General features: G+C 38.8%; 1 protein-coding gene across 1 annotated transcript in view; it reads right to left on the reverse strand.

Annotated features, from left to right (window-relative positions):
- Positions 1-251: 251 nt before the first annotated feature.
- nufip2 (nuclear FMR1 interacting protein 2) overlaps positions 252-18,383 on the reverse strand; it is a 47,422-nt gene continuing 29,290 nt past the window's right edge. Inside the window, exons 3-4 of the mRNA XM_038814336.1 lie at positions 9,241-9,273; positions 252-7,766 (exon numbers count right to left, since the gene is read on the reverse strand). Of these exons, the coding sequence (XP_038670264.1) occupies positions 7,714-7,766; positions 9,241-9,273 (86 nt within the window). The 3' untranslated portion in view covers positions 252-7,713. The remainder of the gene's footprint in view (positions 7,767-9,240; positions 9,274-18,383) is intronic.

Below are 18,383 nucleotides of genomic sequence, written 5' to 3' on the forward strand. Positions count from 1 at the left end.
TGCAGCAACTTGCAATGCAAAATATTACAATAAACAGATAGGTCTAAATGATGGTGTTAATTTCCCCTTATGACAAATTATGGCCTAGAAAGTCACAAAACTGACGGAAGCCAGTATAGATTACTACTACCAGTGAAAATGACTACCTAAGTAATGACTCTTGTCTACTTAAGCATGGCTACAATATGTTGCAGTCCAAAAACTAAATAGTAATTAATGCATGTTTTTTAAAAAAAAGAACAGAAAATCGATTTATTGCAGAAAATAAAGCAGCAGAAGAGTTTTATTTGAACAATTTTTGTACCATGATTGTCAGTGAACTTAGTAGACAGTCATGACTTAAGTCTTGAAAAGGAAATAAAAACAAATGCCTGCACTGAAATTTAATTCACCTCCTGGAGCTAGATTGCATGGCTGAAGCTACCAGGAATTGACTTTACAGTTAAAGTCTATTACAAAGTGGAAGAGTATTACAGAAAGGAATTTCAAGATGGTCGAGTGACAAACTTTTGACAGATGAAATCTCTCAATAAAATTGGATCACAATTTTCACATATCATATACTTTGAAGTTGCCATGTATTATTAAGGCCACAGTCCCATGCCCAAGGTGGGATTTATAGTTAGTTATTTCATAATATACCATATATGCTTGCGCAAGAGCTGTCATTATTCAAATGCTGGATAAACCAGATTTAAAAAAAAAAAACACTTTCCAAATGGGCTTTAAGAAACTTCAGTCTGAAAAGCATTTCTCTCTCCCCCCCCCCCCCCCCTTCACAGTATATTTCAATGCCCATCTTAGCCTTTTAATATAAAGGTCATTAACCCAGATCATCCATTAATTTGTTAAGCGAGAGTAGAGATAATACATTTGCAGCATTCAATAGGACTTCTTTGCTGGTATGAGAGTCACCAGAAAATAAGACCGAGTTGTAGCTCTGACTGACACTTAACACGGTGGTAGAGAATCTGGAGTATTCACTAAACAACCTCTACCTAACCCCCCCCCCCCCCAAACCACCTAGAAAGGAGGGAAGTCCAAATTTACATATCTAATGCGTTCAATTCCTGGCATCTACATTACCAGTGACAATCAAACAGCTCTTTCAGAAACAAAAGCGATTATCCCAGTTGCAAAGAACTCAAACCATCTTAAGCAGCGGTGGTGAACAAACCAAATAATTTAAATAAAACATGGCAACTTCCAAGAACCAAATTTGCTGTGGATTGCTGTTATAAATTTTACAAGGGAATTCATGCACATGTAAGCACCCAGGGCTAGTTTCTGTGCTTTTTACACCAGTTAAATCATGTTACAATATACAGCTTAGATGATAGTTAATTTTATTATATACAGTAACCAGTTCTAAGCAAGGGAATAGTGTTCCTTTCACATAAGAAATTTCTTAAATTGCATTCAAATGGTAGTCATCCAAACGGAGTGCATTCCCCTAGACTAGGATTTTAACAAATGTGTCCTATTTACATACTTTGCAGGAATGCTTTTCCCTTGAGTTTTTATTTGGAGCCCACCTCAGATGACATCATAGCTTGGAATAGTGATTGTAGAACAGAAAATATTTCAGCCAAATCTGTTCTTTTTTCCCCAAATTTCTCATACAAATTTTGTTTTGAGGGAATTGGAGTGTAATTAAATCCACAGATTTTAAGGCTAATTTGAAGGGAATGACTTAACCGACAGAAATTAACTCCTGGAGCACACCAGGTTACTGTACATCAAATCTGGCAAACAAAATTTAAAATGCATGTTTTTGATTACAAGCTTTAATACATCTGCCCACTTACAATAAATTTGACATCAAATGTTGGTCAGCCAAAATTACCACACAATTTCAGATATTTAATCCATTTAAAAGAAAATTGTTCTGAAGGGGAGTAAAAGCAACGTACACCGGGTGGTTCATTAGAAAGAAAAACTGCTCAATTTGATTTGACCAAATAGACATGAGGATCCCAAGAACCCTTTGTGGCTAGGAGACTTCCAAATGGCTTAAATGGGTTTTCTAGGGCAATCAGAAACATACATTTTGGTCAAACCAACAGCCATACATCTCTCTGTACACCTATTTAAATTAACATCCATTTACAAGATAACATTCTCTATAAATTCTCCTATGGCTTCTGAAACAGAAAATTCAAAAATTGACACTAATTGAAAATAGCAACACAGTTTAATCAGAAATTATGCAGTTCTTTACAAATGTTAGAAATAAGAACTTTTAAAACATTTTTTTTGTGATATCGATTATAGCTTTTTAAACAATTGAGACACATACAAATAGGTGACAAATACATGAAAAAGGGGTTGGGTTGTTTTGTTTATTAAACCTTCCTGCTCTACCCTGTAAGCAGAGTTTGAAGTTACAATGCAATCCACAAACTTCTTGATGCATGTGTTATCTCAATGGGTCAAAGGGGTAAGGACAATTCTACATTACTAACTGGTCATTTGCCCAGCAGGATATGTTCACTTAGTTGAACCCAACCATGGAACTTGAAATGCAAAATTAAGCACAACACACACACAAAACAAAAATCAAACTGGATGGGAAGAAACTCAACTCAAAACACGTGCATAGCTCAATACCATCAGCTCAAGCAAACATTACTGGAGCTTCAGCAAAACCTGAGTGTGCAAAATGCATTTCTAATGTAATGCAAGCAGCCCAGGAAGTAAATCTTAAACAATGATACATAGAGGGATTGTTATAAGGCAGAATTAGCAAAGAGATGCCTTTGAGGGGGGGGAGGTAGGGAGGGATATATTACACTATTCTATTTAGGACAAAGAACTGCAGACATTTTTTTTTTAGCAAGGTGCTTAAAAACAAATTCAGGATTCACAGACAGACAATTCAAAAAACGTTTGGACTGGTTATAGACCAGTACACAATTTCTAACCAGAGTGAAGCCAATTCTAATTCTTAAGTCACTGCATCCCAGACTGGAAAATGTTAACCGTTTAGATTATGTGCTCTCCAATTCCTGGTCAGAAACAAAATTATACCCAGGTTTATTAGTACAAGACAAAATCAGATTGGTTGACAGTCAATGCAAATTTCTGTGGTCCGATATCAGTCCCCATAGTATATCAACTGGTGTTAAAATGACAACAAACTCTGATAATGTTAAGTTTGCTGATTGTACAAAGGGAATATACAGTTTCACAAAAAAAATGCTAATTCATTTGTATAAGGTCATTCAGGCCATTCCATCTCATCTCCCATAGGTTAAACTTATTACTCCAATACTGCTATAATAACCAAGCCTTGTGGATTTAACATTTACACTGTTCTCTCAGCTTTAAATGGCATTAATGAAATACTTTTCATAATTAGCACTTTTTATGGCCACCATACAGCATTTTGCAGCATTTCCTTACCCCAACCAAAAATATTGCAGCAGGGAGAGAAAAAGCAGAGGTGACCTTAAATGCCTCAAAATAGTCTATAGTGTGCTGGCGAGCTTAGCACATGTGAAAAAGGAAACAAAATATTCCATGCATCTATTCACTAGGGCAAACTGCAAGCATAAGAACACTTGGGAATAAGCAAATTTAAGATCAAATCTGCAAAGAAGACACTTTATTAGACTCTGGAGATCTTCCAAATACGTAGTTCCTAGTAGAACAATGAAGAAAGTTATTACGGATACCAATCCTGTAGTTTTATATTAGCTGATCAACATTTGAATTTCCAGAAAAAGCAGCACCCTACTTCTCCTTCCTCCCCTGCCCCCACAATGCCAAGATAAATGATCTTCAGATATTTTTATTGCAGGGAGACAATTTTATCATTTACTAGGTCAGTCATCACAATACCTGGACAATCAACATGAAATAGTTGGCGACTCAGTGCTCAGAAGTACAAAGTTAGCCACTATTACTTTTGTACGAGGAATATGTTTCAAAAATTGCAAACGAAAGGCGTCCTTTTTTTTTTTTGCATGATGGAAAGAGGAATGTACCCATTTTGTGAACTGAAACTTATAGGCTGGGTCATTTGGAAATATATAACCAGCAGTTTGTTTTACAGCAAAATACTGGTTATGGTAAGAAATACTGTATTTGAACACAGCAACATGTTCCAGTCACGAACTTCACTCTGGTGGTACATATACACTGAGTAAATAATTATGAAATACTATACTAAAATGTCAAAAAAAAGGAGTTGGTATTATGCTCCTACGGACTCCAGCTTCCCATGTTGTATGCATGTATTTTATTTTACATGTTCATACTGACCCCACCATCTCATGCCTGGTCAGGACAGAAACTCTAAGTAGCAGCTTTAGTTATTCACATACAACCCAAGCCCCATCTTTTAATGTAAACAGTCATTTGAAAAGGGGAAAAAATTGAAAAGGGAAAAAAAATTCTTGAACATTGGTCCAAGGTTTAAACAGCCAAGTGTTTCCAAGCTGTAACCTGCCACAATGTTTCCGCAGATCACATTCAATCTCATATACTTACACAAGTTTTTTTAATTTTTGTTTTTAAATTAACATAATTAGTAACAATAGCAAGCATTTAAAAATACATGTAATTTTATGGTGGCATACAGACGAGACTTGCAATAATTAACCACAAACTAAGATACGCCCTGGTAACCATACATGCCATCAAGTTTGATGGTATACATACGAAACATGAAATTTGGGGAAAACATGGACTAATAAATTTCTTGAAATGAACGTGGGCAGGAATATGGAGCACACATGCATGTTGACAGCCTAGCTTAACTCCCTGAGGTTCTGGCAGCCTTTGTATTGGGAGAAGAGGGTACTACATGGGAACTGGAATGAAAAAAGGCTGACCTGCAAGGCCTACAGTTGGACTGACATAGCATTACAAAAAATGATTTATTTAAAAAAAACAATACAGGTATCAAAGACTTCAACCATGATTAGTTTGTATCTTAGCAACAATTTAAAAGAACCTATGCTATTTTTCTTGCTTAGTGCCATTCTGCAATAATTAGACCGCTATGATGATCATTACTCAATGATGAAATGAAATCAACACATGGCACAAAATAAATTAAGTTCTTATTCCAAATACTAATAAATGCACCAGATACTGTATAGATCGCTCTCTCACACACACACACATTCATTCAGTCCCTCTTCCCATGTTTTTAGTCTCTTCATAGAAGGGGGCACCACAGTCTACACTGTATTTGGTTTATGCTACAGTACTAACACTCTTGAGGCGGAAAATGTTATACCTACAATAGTAACACATTAGCATTCACTGTACTAATTAGTCACAATTGATTGACCTGTACTTAAACTTACATGCCTATCCAAAAAAATATAAACAGATTAAAAAGTTAAGAAATTTCAAGTGCTTATTGAAGAATTAAGGAGGGACAGAGAGGGATCACAAGACAGCACATAAAAGGGTAAGATTAACAAAATCTGGGTGGAACTACCCAGTGGTCCTGTGGCCCTAGGTAACCAGAATATTGTACAGTACCAAACACATACTGGACTACTCATTCCAGGGATCAATAACAGAGTCAAGTTAATTATAAACTAGCCTTAATAACCATTAGAAGTCAGTAACTGATGGCATGGATCAAATTTAATTCTGACTAAAAGGCATGACATTTTCCAGTTCGGCATTTGCAAGTAAAAATTTCAATCACAGAAAATTTCTACCAGCAATGTGCACAAAATAAACAATAATTGCAATTCCAAAACAATACTGCTTGCTATATTGAATTGTTCAGGAGAGTATTTTACTGTTAATGTTTATTGCTTGACATTATTGGTCAAGCCCTAAACCATTATTATTTTTGTATTTAAAAAAGCACAAATATTAGACAGACAAAATAATGTGTAAAGAAATGTCAAGCCGTTCCATTTAAGAATTTGAAAGGACAGTGGTTTCCTGCATTTTCATATTGGTACACAAAAGGATGTTCAAAAGCATTTTCAGAAATTAGGGTTGCAGTGATGGACAGATCCTGCACCCAAATACTATGGGTCAACTTTTATTTTTATTAAATTCTGGCTACTATAATGAGATTTAAATCTAGCAAGCACACACTTTCCTCCCACAAAAGAAAGTCTGCTAGCCTGAACACCACTTTCTCCCCAGATGTCAGAATTTTCTTTAAATATGAAGACCAGCAGAAATATATTTGGCATTGTAGGATTTTAGTTTGTTAGGCAAATTAGAAGCCGCCTACAGTCTAGTGCTCAAGACAATAAAACTGATGTGAAAGCATGAGCATCTGGAGAGGAGTGGCGTTGAGCACTGGGTTACATCATACTTTCCACGACCACACTGAAAAAATTAAACTGAGAACATTTACTTTGCAAGACATAGCATAAAGCCACAGGAACTTTCAAAAAAAATATATCTCTCCACTCTGGCACTTACATGCTACACAAGCTGTAGTGTGTAATAACTACTGTTGCACGTTCAGAAGTCCATGCCTGCACACTCACTCACTTCTAATATTGCCATAAAGCTCTTTGCCGATTTGTAAAATCCAAGCAGGTTTTTCCATATTAAAAATATATATTTAATAGTTTAGAAGCAGCAATAAAGCTGTGGACTACACAGAATGCGTTAGAATTCAATAACCAAATTTGTCTTTTTAAACAAACTTTAAACTGTCCCATACAAGGGCTAAAAGAATGTAGGTGATCCAATTTTAGTTTGACTTCAAAATCTACTTTTTTTTTTTCTTTTTCTTTTAAACTGTATGTTCTGCATGATTCTGGTATATACTGCATGAAAATGCAAGTCTTAAAAAGCAGGATGATATTAAAAGGGAAAAGGAGGGCATAGTAAGCAAATACATATCATTTTGTAGTAGTTAAGGCCAGACACGCAACAGGGAAGTAACCTACTGAATGAAATATTTCATGACCTAGAGAAAGACAATGAACGTAGAGCCCCTACAGCAGAAGCAGTGCGGTTTATGTTACTAACACATACAATGGCAAATTTAAAAAAAATTAAGAGGGAAAGAATTGTACAACATTAAATACCCAAGTTGAATTACTCCACAAATTTCACGTGATTCACCCTTTTGCATGTGGAGCATGGCCTTTTTGACCAGTGAACAATCAGAACTGCACCGCCTAATATTGCAGCTGCCTGTGACTTTCTGACTTCTTCCCAGTGATGAATTAAGACAATTTCCCCCAAGGCATAACTGACCATCTTAATCCCAGCAAAAGCCAAGAGCCTTGCAGCAGAAAAGAAAAACACATACTGTACTTCAAGGCATTATTCCAGCATAACTTTTTTTGGGTTTTAAAAAAGTTTTGTAATCCTCCTGTTTTCCCGTGTGGAATCTTGGTGCACTCACAGCAAAATGCAGCCTTTGTGAAGTGGGACAGCCCCTTCAGTGGTTCGTTGGAGCCTGAAGTTACACCAGCAGGATCTTAAGAACCAAACTTAGGTTAAAAAGTCCACTATTCACTGATCATTGCATTCAGGTTTGTTTTCTAATATGTTCAGTACCAGAGGTCATTAAATACCCAATTAGAGTCCATCGAAACAACTGTACGACACGCTCTTTGCTCTCAAATTCGGTTTCCTTTGTTTAAAAAATATTTTTTAGACGATTCTCCTGAACTGGTCCACTGTTAGAGATGTTAAAGGAGCCCAAGAGCACCCAGACAGTGGCTTGCAGCAACAACGAAAACAGGCAGTCCACCAAACTTGACTTCATTGATCAGGACGATCCATAGATTCATCATAAGTAACTACTCTTGAAGGATCTGAAAACAAACACAGGAATGTAAAACATACAAAGAAACCATCATCACACTCTAGCTTCTAATACTAAAATATCAAATTTCAATCCCAAACAGTGCATTCCAACTAGAGAGTTGGGCAAAACTAATTCACAAAACCATAAGGATGAAAGCCCTACACGAATTATTTAAGCCAATAGCTTTGATTTGTAACAGATTTTAGTTTATATGTATTATTTGATGTATATAGAAGTTTCAGTTCTCCTATTTCCCTAGATTTGGATATAGAAATTAAAATAAATTGAACTAATTCATATGGAATGAGCTCTCCCCACAGTTAAATCCCAACGCCAATTTAATTTAAAACTGAATGCGCTAGTGAACCTTTACTGACCAGCTTTGTTAAATGTATTTAATGGAAGTATCAAATTTGTAAATAGGCATTTTTATATGATTCCCAGAAAAACTAATTTCAGCGCGCATCAGAAATGGTCTCACTAACCTTTCATAGGTGAAACAATATTACTGAAAACTTTGAATCCCTACATTTTTTACCTTTCTGCATCACTGCTCTAAAAGCATTGCAGTTTTGATGTTAAAATCAATTAATTGTTCACTTCCAAGAAATAGCATTACATCTATAGTCAGTAAAAAGATTTTAAAAACTGACTGTCGATGAATCAAACATCAGTGCAGCACCACTGCAAAGACTTAGGTGATGGCACTGTGCTATGAGCAATTTCTTGGACTTGATCTACAGAAAGCACAGGGTTAACAGATGCATCCTGCAACAATAGTGCAAATGACCAGTCAGGCTCCCATTCCAAAATTGAACTCTTGAATGATCCCACCCACAATTTCTTTTTTTTATATAAAATATTTATCACAAGATGAGGAATTTCTTCACTCATAGGGTATGAAATCTTTGTAACTCTACTCCAGAGGGCTGAGGTTAGGTCATCAAGTAAGTTCGATAGATTTCTGGATAGTAAAGGCATCAATCGATAGATTTCTGGATAGTAAAGGCATAAAGGGATAGCAGGAGAGTGTGAGAAAATGGCGTTGAGGTAGAAGCTCAACCATGATCTAATTGAATGGCAGAGCCTGAAAGGCCTATCCCTATCTGGAATTTCTCAAACATCTGCCAATGAGACTAGCATGTTAAAAGTAGTTACAAGGAAACAGAGTGCTGACATCTATTTAAACATGTACTACCATCACGAGATTTGGGGGGGGGGGGGGGGGGGGGGGGGGAGAAGGAGGAAAGAAGAGGGGGCAAGGAGAAGTGAAAGAGGAGGAAAATAAGTATTTGGAGAGCACTCAATTTGTGTTAAGCCTGCTGGACTTGCTAGATGATCAAGCTTAGAATAGATAATGATTTGACAGAATACCAAAATATTTGAATTGTTTTTCACTTTTCGACAAACGTTCATGTTCGATCAAGATACCTGCAAGAACATCTTATTTAAACAAAGTTTCCCATTTTAATTATGCTTACCTTGTTTATGCAGATTCCATATAGAGTCCATTTCTGAGGGGAAAAAAATAAACATTTGTAATCAAGACAGATATAACCAAATAGGCTTACTTTTTCCAAAAGTTCCCTGGGGACGTTCCATGTCTACTGGGAGACCCCGAGGGATTTGATTCGCATTCCACCAAAGATCTGGCAAAAACAGAGTAATACTACGGTTTGGGCTTTTTTTTTTGAAAGCTGCTAATACTGAAGTAAAATAGAATTAAAATATGTGCTATGGAGGAAGTGATTGTTCAAACACTTCCTAGGTGAATAATCAAAAAAGATGCACTTGCATGTAAAAATGCAAAGTAAAACTTTTGGCTCGTGACTTAATCACTGATCACCAATTGCAGTCAATCATGCACGCTCCTTCCCCTAGTTGTGCAACTTATACCGTTCCAAATCTGTGCTCAATTCTGTTGAATCTGCTTTCATTTACCTTTCAGACTAAGTATTCTCAATCCTAACAATTAAAACTCTGGTTCTTACGATCTCCAATCTCTGTCCTCTGATTACCGGCCATTATGACAGTAGAAAGTTTCACCTGGCTTGCATTCACAGCCTTTAATCTGAAACACCTCTTAAATCTCCCCTTGGCTGTCTCTGCGCTCCGGTAACAATTCTAGCTTCTCATCAGTCCACATAATTAATGATATGGAGATGCCGGCGTTGGACTGGGGTGAGCACAGTAAGAAGTCTTACAACACCAGGTTAAAGTCCAACAGGTTTGTTTCAAACACGAGCTTTCGGAGCACGGCTCCTTCTTCAGGTGAATGGAAAGGCTTAATTAATGACTGTGATCTCAAAATGCTAGTAAATCTCCTAAGTGCCCTTTTCAAGGCATTGACACCTATCCCAAAAGCTGCAGTGCTCAGTATTGGACAATACTCCAGCTGAGACCTAATCAGCAATTTGTAAAGTTAATATGAAGCCCTAGACTCTGGCTACGCTTTTTAAAAAGATCAACTTGTTGCCACCTTTAAGATGTGTGCAGGCAAAATGCATTTAAATTTTGGGGATGCGAGAGTCACTGATTAGACCAGCATTTATTGCCAATCCCTAAATTGCCTTTTGAAATGGTGGTGGTGAGCTGCCTTCTTGAACCATAGCAGTCACACCACAGTGCTGTCGGGGAGTTCGAGGGGAACCTCCAGGTAGTCGCATTCCCCTATGTCTACTGCACTTAAGTCTTTCTAAATGGTAGCAGTCATGGGTTTGTAAGGTGCTGTCCAAGGAGTTTCTGCAGCACATCTGTAGATGGTACTGTTCATCGGTGGGGGAGGGAGTGAATGTTTTTGAAAGGGGTGCTAATCAAGCAGGCTGTCTCCTGGATGAGGTTGAGCTTAGTGTTGTTAGAGCTGTACTCATCCAGGCAAGTGGTGTATTCCATCACTCCTGACTTGTAGATGGTGGACAGACTTGTGGGAGAATTACTTGCCACAAGATTCCTTGCCTATGCCAGGCTGCATAAACTTTCATTGAATTTAGACAGTTTTTATTTCCTTTTATAAATTTAGTATACCCAATTCATTTTTTTGAATTAAGGGGCAATTTAGCATGCCCAATCCATATATCCTGCACATCTCCTGTGCGGGCGAAACCCACACCCTGTGCGGGCGAAACCCACACTAACACAGGGAGAATGTGCAAACTCCACACAGACAACTCCAGAGCCGGAATCGAACCTGGGACCTCGGTGCTGTGAGGCAGCAATGCTAACCACTGCACTACCGTGCTGCCCGAATTTAGACAGTCGAGGTGCAATTCAACCCTTGATTAAAATGGTAAAGCAACAAAGTTAGATATTGAGATATTGAAACAATTTCCTCTGGTGTTAAATTACAGACCAAAGGAACACATAAGCTTGCAGTTAAGAGGTAGACCATTTAGGAGTGAAATCAGAAATCAGTTTTTCTTACAAGGTTGGTACAAATCTGGAACACAACTATAATACTGTTGCTGCAGGATCAACTGAACAAATGAAACAGGCTCGAGGAATTGCGTGGTTTTCTTCTGTTCCAAAATCAATAAAGATAATTGCTCAGTGCTTCATTAACGTGAAATTATTCTTAAAAAGTGGGCAAATAATGTTTGTGTTCTTGAACTTGTATCACCCTTTCTCATTCTATGAACTAATTAGGAGACACACCTTTTCTCCCCCCCCCCCCCCCCCCCCCATACTCGTTTTTATAGACATCCATTGGAGTGTTCAATTATGGACCTACAGATTCCACTTTCAGTGATCTATGATCCGTTCAACACTTTCCTAACTACGGTATGACCCAGATTGGAAACTTGAGCTGTTTACAGTTGAGAAGAATAGTCATCCATACACAATATTAAAACATCACACATCTAGGTTTGTTCAATTATCACTACCAAGTTGCAGCGATTATACTACAGAAGTGCATGTGCAAACATGTGCGGCTAATACAGTTGGTGAGCTGCAGGCAGATAACCATGTGAGACTATGATGTAATGATGATAACATATCTGGATCAAAAAAATGGACATATAATGCTCTAGAGTACAAGGTAAAAAGCAACGGTAGCAGTTTTTATTAAGAAAGTATTATTACTGTACCAGAAAGAGAAAATGCCCGAGGGTCAAAGAGTGTTTATTTGGTAAGAAACAATAAAGGAGCTGCTCCTTTGAAGCTTAAAGACCAGTGGGAAATTACAGAAGCACAAGGATGAAAGAGCAGTGACAATGGGAGATTTTAACACCAGAGGAATTTCTGAAGTGTATTCAGAATTTTCTTGAACGCACGTTTTCTTTCCAAGAAAGGGTGGCATTGCTTGATCCAGCTCCAGGAAGTCAAGTGGAGAATGTCACAGTTGGAGAGCATCTCAGGGATAGGAATTACTACATCAATGTTTAGATTAGTTATGGACAAGGATTAGGAGCAATCTAGAAGAATACTCAGCTGGAGGAGGGATTAGGCTTGGGTAAATTGGAGTCAGACTGGCAGGCAGAAATTAACTGAACAATGGGTGACCTTTAAAAGAGATGGTTTGAGTCATCTAGGTATATTCACACAAGTGGGAAAGGGATGGTAACCAAAGCTCCCTGGATGATGAAGTGTCAAGTGAAGAAAGTGAAGAAGAGGGAGAAGACAAAAATATCATCTCAATAGTGCATATATAATGTAGAGCAAGTGGAAAAAGAAAGTAAGAGGGTCAAAGGAAGAGCACGAAAATAGATTGGTGCTAAATGCAGGAGGGAATCCAAAAAAGTTTTCTACAGGTATATTAACAGCAAGTTTTCAGAGGAGTGGCAGGCTGATTAGAGATCAAATTGGAAATCTAGAGGAGGAGGCAAAAGGTACGACAGGGTACCAAAGGAGTACTTGCAGTCATGTTTCCCAAAGAAGGGTACTTTGCCACGGCTATAGCAAACAAAGAGGCCACCAGGGTACTGGAGGAGATAAAAATGAGGCACTGGAAAAGCTGGTAGTACCTATCACCATGGTTGGGAAGTAAAATTACAGATAAAAGTAGTGGAGCTGCTTGTAATGCCAAAGGACTGCATATGTTACATTCTTTTTCAAAAAACAAGAGGCAAATAATAAGTCAGTTTACTTAATACAATTGGTGGGAAATGTTTTGGAGCAATAATTCAGGAGAAAATTAGTGAATAATCATTGACAGCCAACATTGATTTGTTAAGGGCAAATTGTGTTTGACCAAAATGGCTGAGATTTTTGAGGACTCAGCAAATGACTGCAGCTAATGCAGCTGAAGTGCATGTGGATTTTCAAAAGGCAATTGATAAAGTGCATTCGTTTTTTGGTTTAAGAGACAGATGACAATTTCAAAGTATAACCAACACAGGACATAGAAATAGCCTTCAAGAGGACAAAAGGACTTGCGGAATAGGCAGATAAGTGGCAGTTGAAATACAATGCAGAAAAATTAGGCAATACATACTGGATGGGGAGATGGGAAGAATGGGGAGATGGGAAGAATGGGGAGAATGGGGAGATGGGAAGAATGGGGAGATGGGAAGAATGGGAAGAATGGGGAGATGGGAAGAATGGGGAGATGGGAAGAATGGGGAGATGGGAAGAATGGGGAGATGGGAAGAATGGGGAGATGGGAAGAATGGGAAGAATGGGGAGATTGGGAAGAATGGGGAGATGGGGAAGAATGGGGAGATGGGGAAGAATGGGGAGATGGGAAGAATGGGGAGATGGGAAGAATGGGGAGATGGGAAGAATGGGGAGATGGGAAGAATGGGGAGATGGGAAGAATGGGGAGATGGGAAGAATGGGGAGATGGGAAGAATGGGGAGATGGGAAGAATGGGGAGATGGGAAGAATGGGGAGATGGGAAGAATGGGGAGATGGGAAGAATGGGGAGATGGGAAGAATGGGGAGATGGGAAGAATGGGGAGATGGGAAGAATGGGGAGATGGGAAGAATGGGGAGATGGGGAGATAGAATGCATGCTCAATGTTGCACGCTAAATGTTGCACTTCCATTAAAATTGAGAGAAACAAACATTTACAGAATGGAAGGAGGCCATTTGGCCCATAATGTCTGCACCAGCTGCCAAGTAGTCATCCTGCCTAATTCCATTTTTGAGCTCTTGTAGGTCACAGCAGTTGATATGCATTTCAGATGTCTTTTCAAATGTTGAGCATTTCTGCCTCTACCACCCTTTCAGGTGGAAAGTTCAGATCCTAACTATTTCTGGTTGAAAAAGAATTTCCCCTCGAATCACCTGACCCTCCTGTATGTTGCCCATATCTGTGCCCCATCCTGGTTTTTCTTCCCTTTACTCTTTCATGGGATGTGGGCATGACTGGCAAGGTCAGTATTTATTGCCCTCCCCCAATTGCCCTTGAACTGAGTGGTTTGCTAGGCCATCACAAGAATAAACCTCATTTGGCAGCACGGTGGTCCAGTGGTTAGCATTGCTACCTCATGGCGCGGAGGACCCAGGTTCGATCCCGGCACCAGGTCACTCTCCGTGTGAAGTTTGTACATTCTCACCCCCACAATCCAAAGATGTGCAGGCTAGGTTGATAGCCCCTTAATTGGTTACAAAAAAATGGATACTCTAAATGTATTTTTTTTTAAAAAAAGAGTAAACCTTCTGCAGATCTGGAGTCACATATAGCTCAGACTAAGGAAGGATAGCAGATTTCCTTCCCTGACAGGACATCAGTAAACAAGATTTTTTTTTTGACAACCAATGCTGGTTTCATGGTAATCATTACTGAGATTAGCTTTCACTGCTTTTATTGATTAAATTCAAATTCCATCAGCTGCCTTGGTGGGATTTGGACCTGTGCATTAGCCTGGGACTCAGAGTTAGTGAATTTGCCACAATGTACCCTGTGGACCCATCAGCCAAGAGGACTTTATCTACCCTTCCCCAAAATTAAAATTCTCCTGTTCAGGCAGTACAGACCCAGTGACATCCATGTACAAATAGAAAGAATAAATGCACAATAATATAAAGGCCAGGATGTTAAGCTAAATCTATATAGAACACTGGTGCAGTCCCAGCTGCAGTAGTGTGTCCAATTCTGGGATCCAGTTTAGCAAGGCATGAAAGCTTTGGAGGGTACAGGAAAGGTTAACAAAAATGGTTGCATCATGTGTGTCTGGGTAGAGCAAAAAATTGGAAAACGGGGTGGCGTTTATTTAGGAGGGGATCTGTTTCCTTTTGCTGCAGTTGGCTTTTGTACTTCTAGTATATATTGACAATGCGTTCAATAAAATATTTTTAAAAAATAAAATGGTTCCATGATGAAAGATTAGTTATGCCAATAGGCTGGAAAAGCTGAGGCGGTTCTCCTTAGAGCAGAGAAAATGAGGTTTGTAATTAGTTGTTCAGCGACTAAGGTGATTGATAAAGAACGAAAGGGACAGGTGGAGAAACCTTTTACACAATTGGTCAAGGTTTGGAGTTCACTGTCCAATAGTGATGGACATAGATTCAAATGAAGCATTCAAGAGAGAATTGGATAGATACTTGAAGAAAAGTTGCAACCATATATGAGGAAAGAGAAGGGGAGTCGGACTAAGATTGCTCGCTGCAAGAGCCATCATTGACTTTATATGGGCCTAAAGACTACTCAGTACCGTGCTGCGATTCCAATTCATCCAGGCTGCTACGCAAAGGTCTACAGCATGAAAAACACAAGACAAGCAAGGAGAATCAGATAGATGAAAGATGAAAGAGACAAGATGGGAGTAAAAAAGCAAGGTAATTGAGAAATGAATATTGGATTTAAAAATTCTAACTACTTCACTGGAGTTGAATGAAACTTTTATTCCTTAAAATGGCTAGAGGTATACTTTACACTCCACCATGGAAAATAGCAGAAAGATAGATAACAGATCACTTTTACACCAAATATAGTTTACTAAGATAATAAAAGTAAATTTAAACTAAATGCAGTGAAACTAAACAGATGTAAATCTATTGGTTTGTATGGATTAACTGCAGAAAATCACCCAGACTCCAAACCATTAGACTAAATTCACCCAGCTACAGTAATCTTTGGGTGTACCAGACAAATTGAACTAGATTTTATCTTGGGTTTCTGGAACCCAGCATTAGAACCAAATTGTGTTTTGAGCCCACAACTCTAGGCAAGGCCAGCTCAGTTATCTTTCTGGGAGTAGTCTTCCTAATTTCCCACCTCAGAAATTTGTACAATTTGTGGGGGCAGCCATAAGCACTTGGTGTACTCTTATTTTTTTTTTTTAAAAAGGCTAATTTTCTTATACTGGAGACTGAAATCAAGCTTCCTTCTGTTGCTTTAAGCTGTTTCAAGACTTCAGTGATAGGAGCACTTGATAGAAATACAAAATTCATGAGTTAAATCTTTTCAGAATAAAGGGTACTTTAAACAAAGTACTTCCCGAAAAACTTTGCTCGCTTTTTAGATGAAATGAAAATCACTTATTGTCACGAGTAGGCTTCAATGAAGTTACTGTGAAACGCCCCTAGTAGCCACATTCCGGCGCCTGTTCGGGGAGGCTGGTACGGGAATTGAACCGTGCTGCTGGTCTGCTTGGTCTGCTTTAAAAGCCAGCGATTTAGCTCAGTGAGCTAAACTAGCCCCTAGATACTTTGATCCATTCTGTTACACAACAATTGCGCTTTATAATGTCTGAATATTATTCATGAAACCTTGCCATCAAACAAGTACATGATGAGATTTGTCAAAAATCCAAAGCCCAGGTTTGTGCTGTACTGGCAAATGGAACACAAGGCAGCTGGTAGCTCTGAAATTTAAAAAATATATAGGAAATACTACAGCATATGAATTATAGTACTAAGCTAACAAGGCTAATTTAAGGGGATTCAAATTTCTCTGGAAAATAATATTTTCAAAAAGTACACCACACCATATTTTTGAATAATGGGGTTTTAAATGGAACATTTCTCCCCCACATTGCACCATTTAAAAAATATCGCTTCTAGAATAGTAAAGATTGTCGTGCACTGGTATTACTGGATTTTTGTAGCTTTTGTGTATCAAAATGATAGTATTGTGACCATTGAAATTTAATTGGATTTGCTGAATAACTATGTGAACATCAAAGTCAACTGATTTGATTACTTAAAATTCACATTCAATGGCCTAATAGCGTAGATAGTTTATCCAGTTTTTTAAACCATGAAAGCTTGGTCTTCAAGTTAGCCAATTTTAGCTAGGGTGACTGAAGGGATGGCAAGGCTACTCTTAATTCTGTCATGGGTCGCTTGTTATTATGTACACAGATGACCATATCCTATAACCACATTGCATTTGTGAAGTATTACAATTGCGACCTGGCTGTGGGCACCTAAAGCACATGAAACTTTCTCAGTTGGAAGTTAGTATTTTCAGGGAGCGATCAAGAAAAATTGAGCGACATTTCTCGTATATAAAAGTCCAATTCGTCCAAACCCACGTCCAAATCAGTCAAATGATTTGGATTCAAACTGAACGTGCATCATTTAGCACAGCTGTAAAACCAACCTTTAGGAATAACTTGGATATTTAGATCATTAGGATGTTTGTGGTCAAATTCAGCTATACAACAGCTACCCTGTTCAGAAATGAGATACAATGAAAAGACAATTCCCACAAGGAATATTTACACGGCAAGGCAGCACGGTGGCAGAGTGGCTAGCACTGCTGCCTCAACTCCAGGGACCCGGGGTAGATTGCAACCTGGAGTAACTGTGTGGAGTTTGCACTCCCAGCGTCTGCAAGGGTTTCCTCCCACAGTCGAATGATGTGCAGGTGTGGCACGGTAGCACAGTACGGGCGGCATGGTAGCACTGTAGTTAGCACAGTTGCTTGACAGCTCCAGGACCCCAGGTTCGATTCCTGGCTTGGGTCACTTCTGTGCAGTCTGCGTTCTCCACGTGTCTGCGTGGGTTTCCTCTGGACGTTTCCTCCCACAGTCCAAAGATGTACAGGTTAGGTGGATTGGCCATGCTAAATTACCCTTAAGTGTCCAAAAAGGTTAGATGAAGTTACTGGGTTCCAGAGATAGGGAGGATGTGTGGGCTTAGGTAGAGTGCCCTTTCCAAGGGCTGGTGCAGACTTGATGGGCCGAATGGCCCCCTTCTACACTGCAAATTCTATGATTTATGAGGTTAGGTGGATTTGCCATGTAAAAAACAAAAATTCCCCACAAGTGTCCAATGGTTAGATGGGATTATAGGGGTAGGGAGGAGGAGACTGGGCCTATGTAAGGTGCTCTTTTGGAGGGTCGGTACAGGCTTGATGGGCTGAATGGCTCCCTTCTGCTCTCCAGGGATTCTATGAACCTCAGCTTGGCCACAGGTGGTGCTTTTGAGATATGGTATTGTTTGACATACAAAAACTAATCAAACCAAAAAATGTTTCTTGTTTTACTTCTGAGTTAGTACTGAGCTAGCAGCATATTGTGCATTACAACTGGCCTTAGTCCACCGCCGTAAGAAATTAACAATGCATACAATAAGCCCAAAAAGTTTTATTTTTAAAAAAGTGCCAATATCCTAATCCATGTAGCTCACTCATCACTTTTGCCCTCACTCGCACAACACTGGCCTGCTGCTTACCAATACACTTTAAAATTACCCTAACAAGTGACTTTGCCACCACCATTTCAAACTTCCTAT

Source organism: Scyliorhinus canicula, chromosome 12 (genome assembly GCF_902713615.1).
Source record: "Scyliorhinus canicula chromosome 12, sScyCan1.1, whole genome shotgun sequence".
Taxonomy (NCBI): Eukaryota; Metazoa; Chordata; class Chondrichthyes; order Carcharhiniformes; family Scyliorhinidae; genus Scyliorhinus; species Scyliorhinus canicula.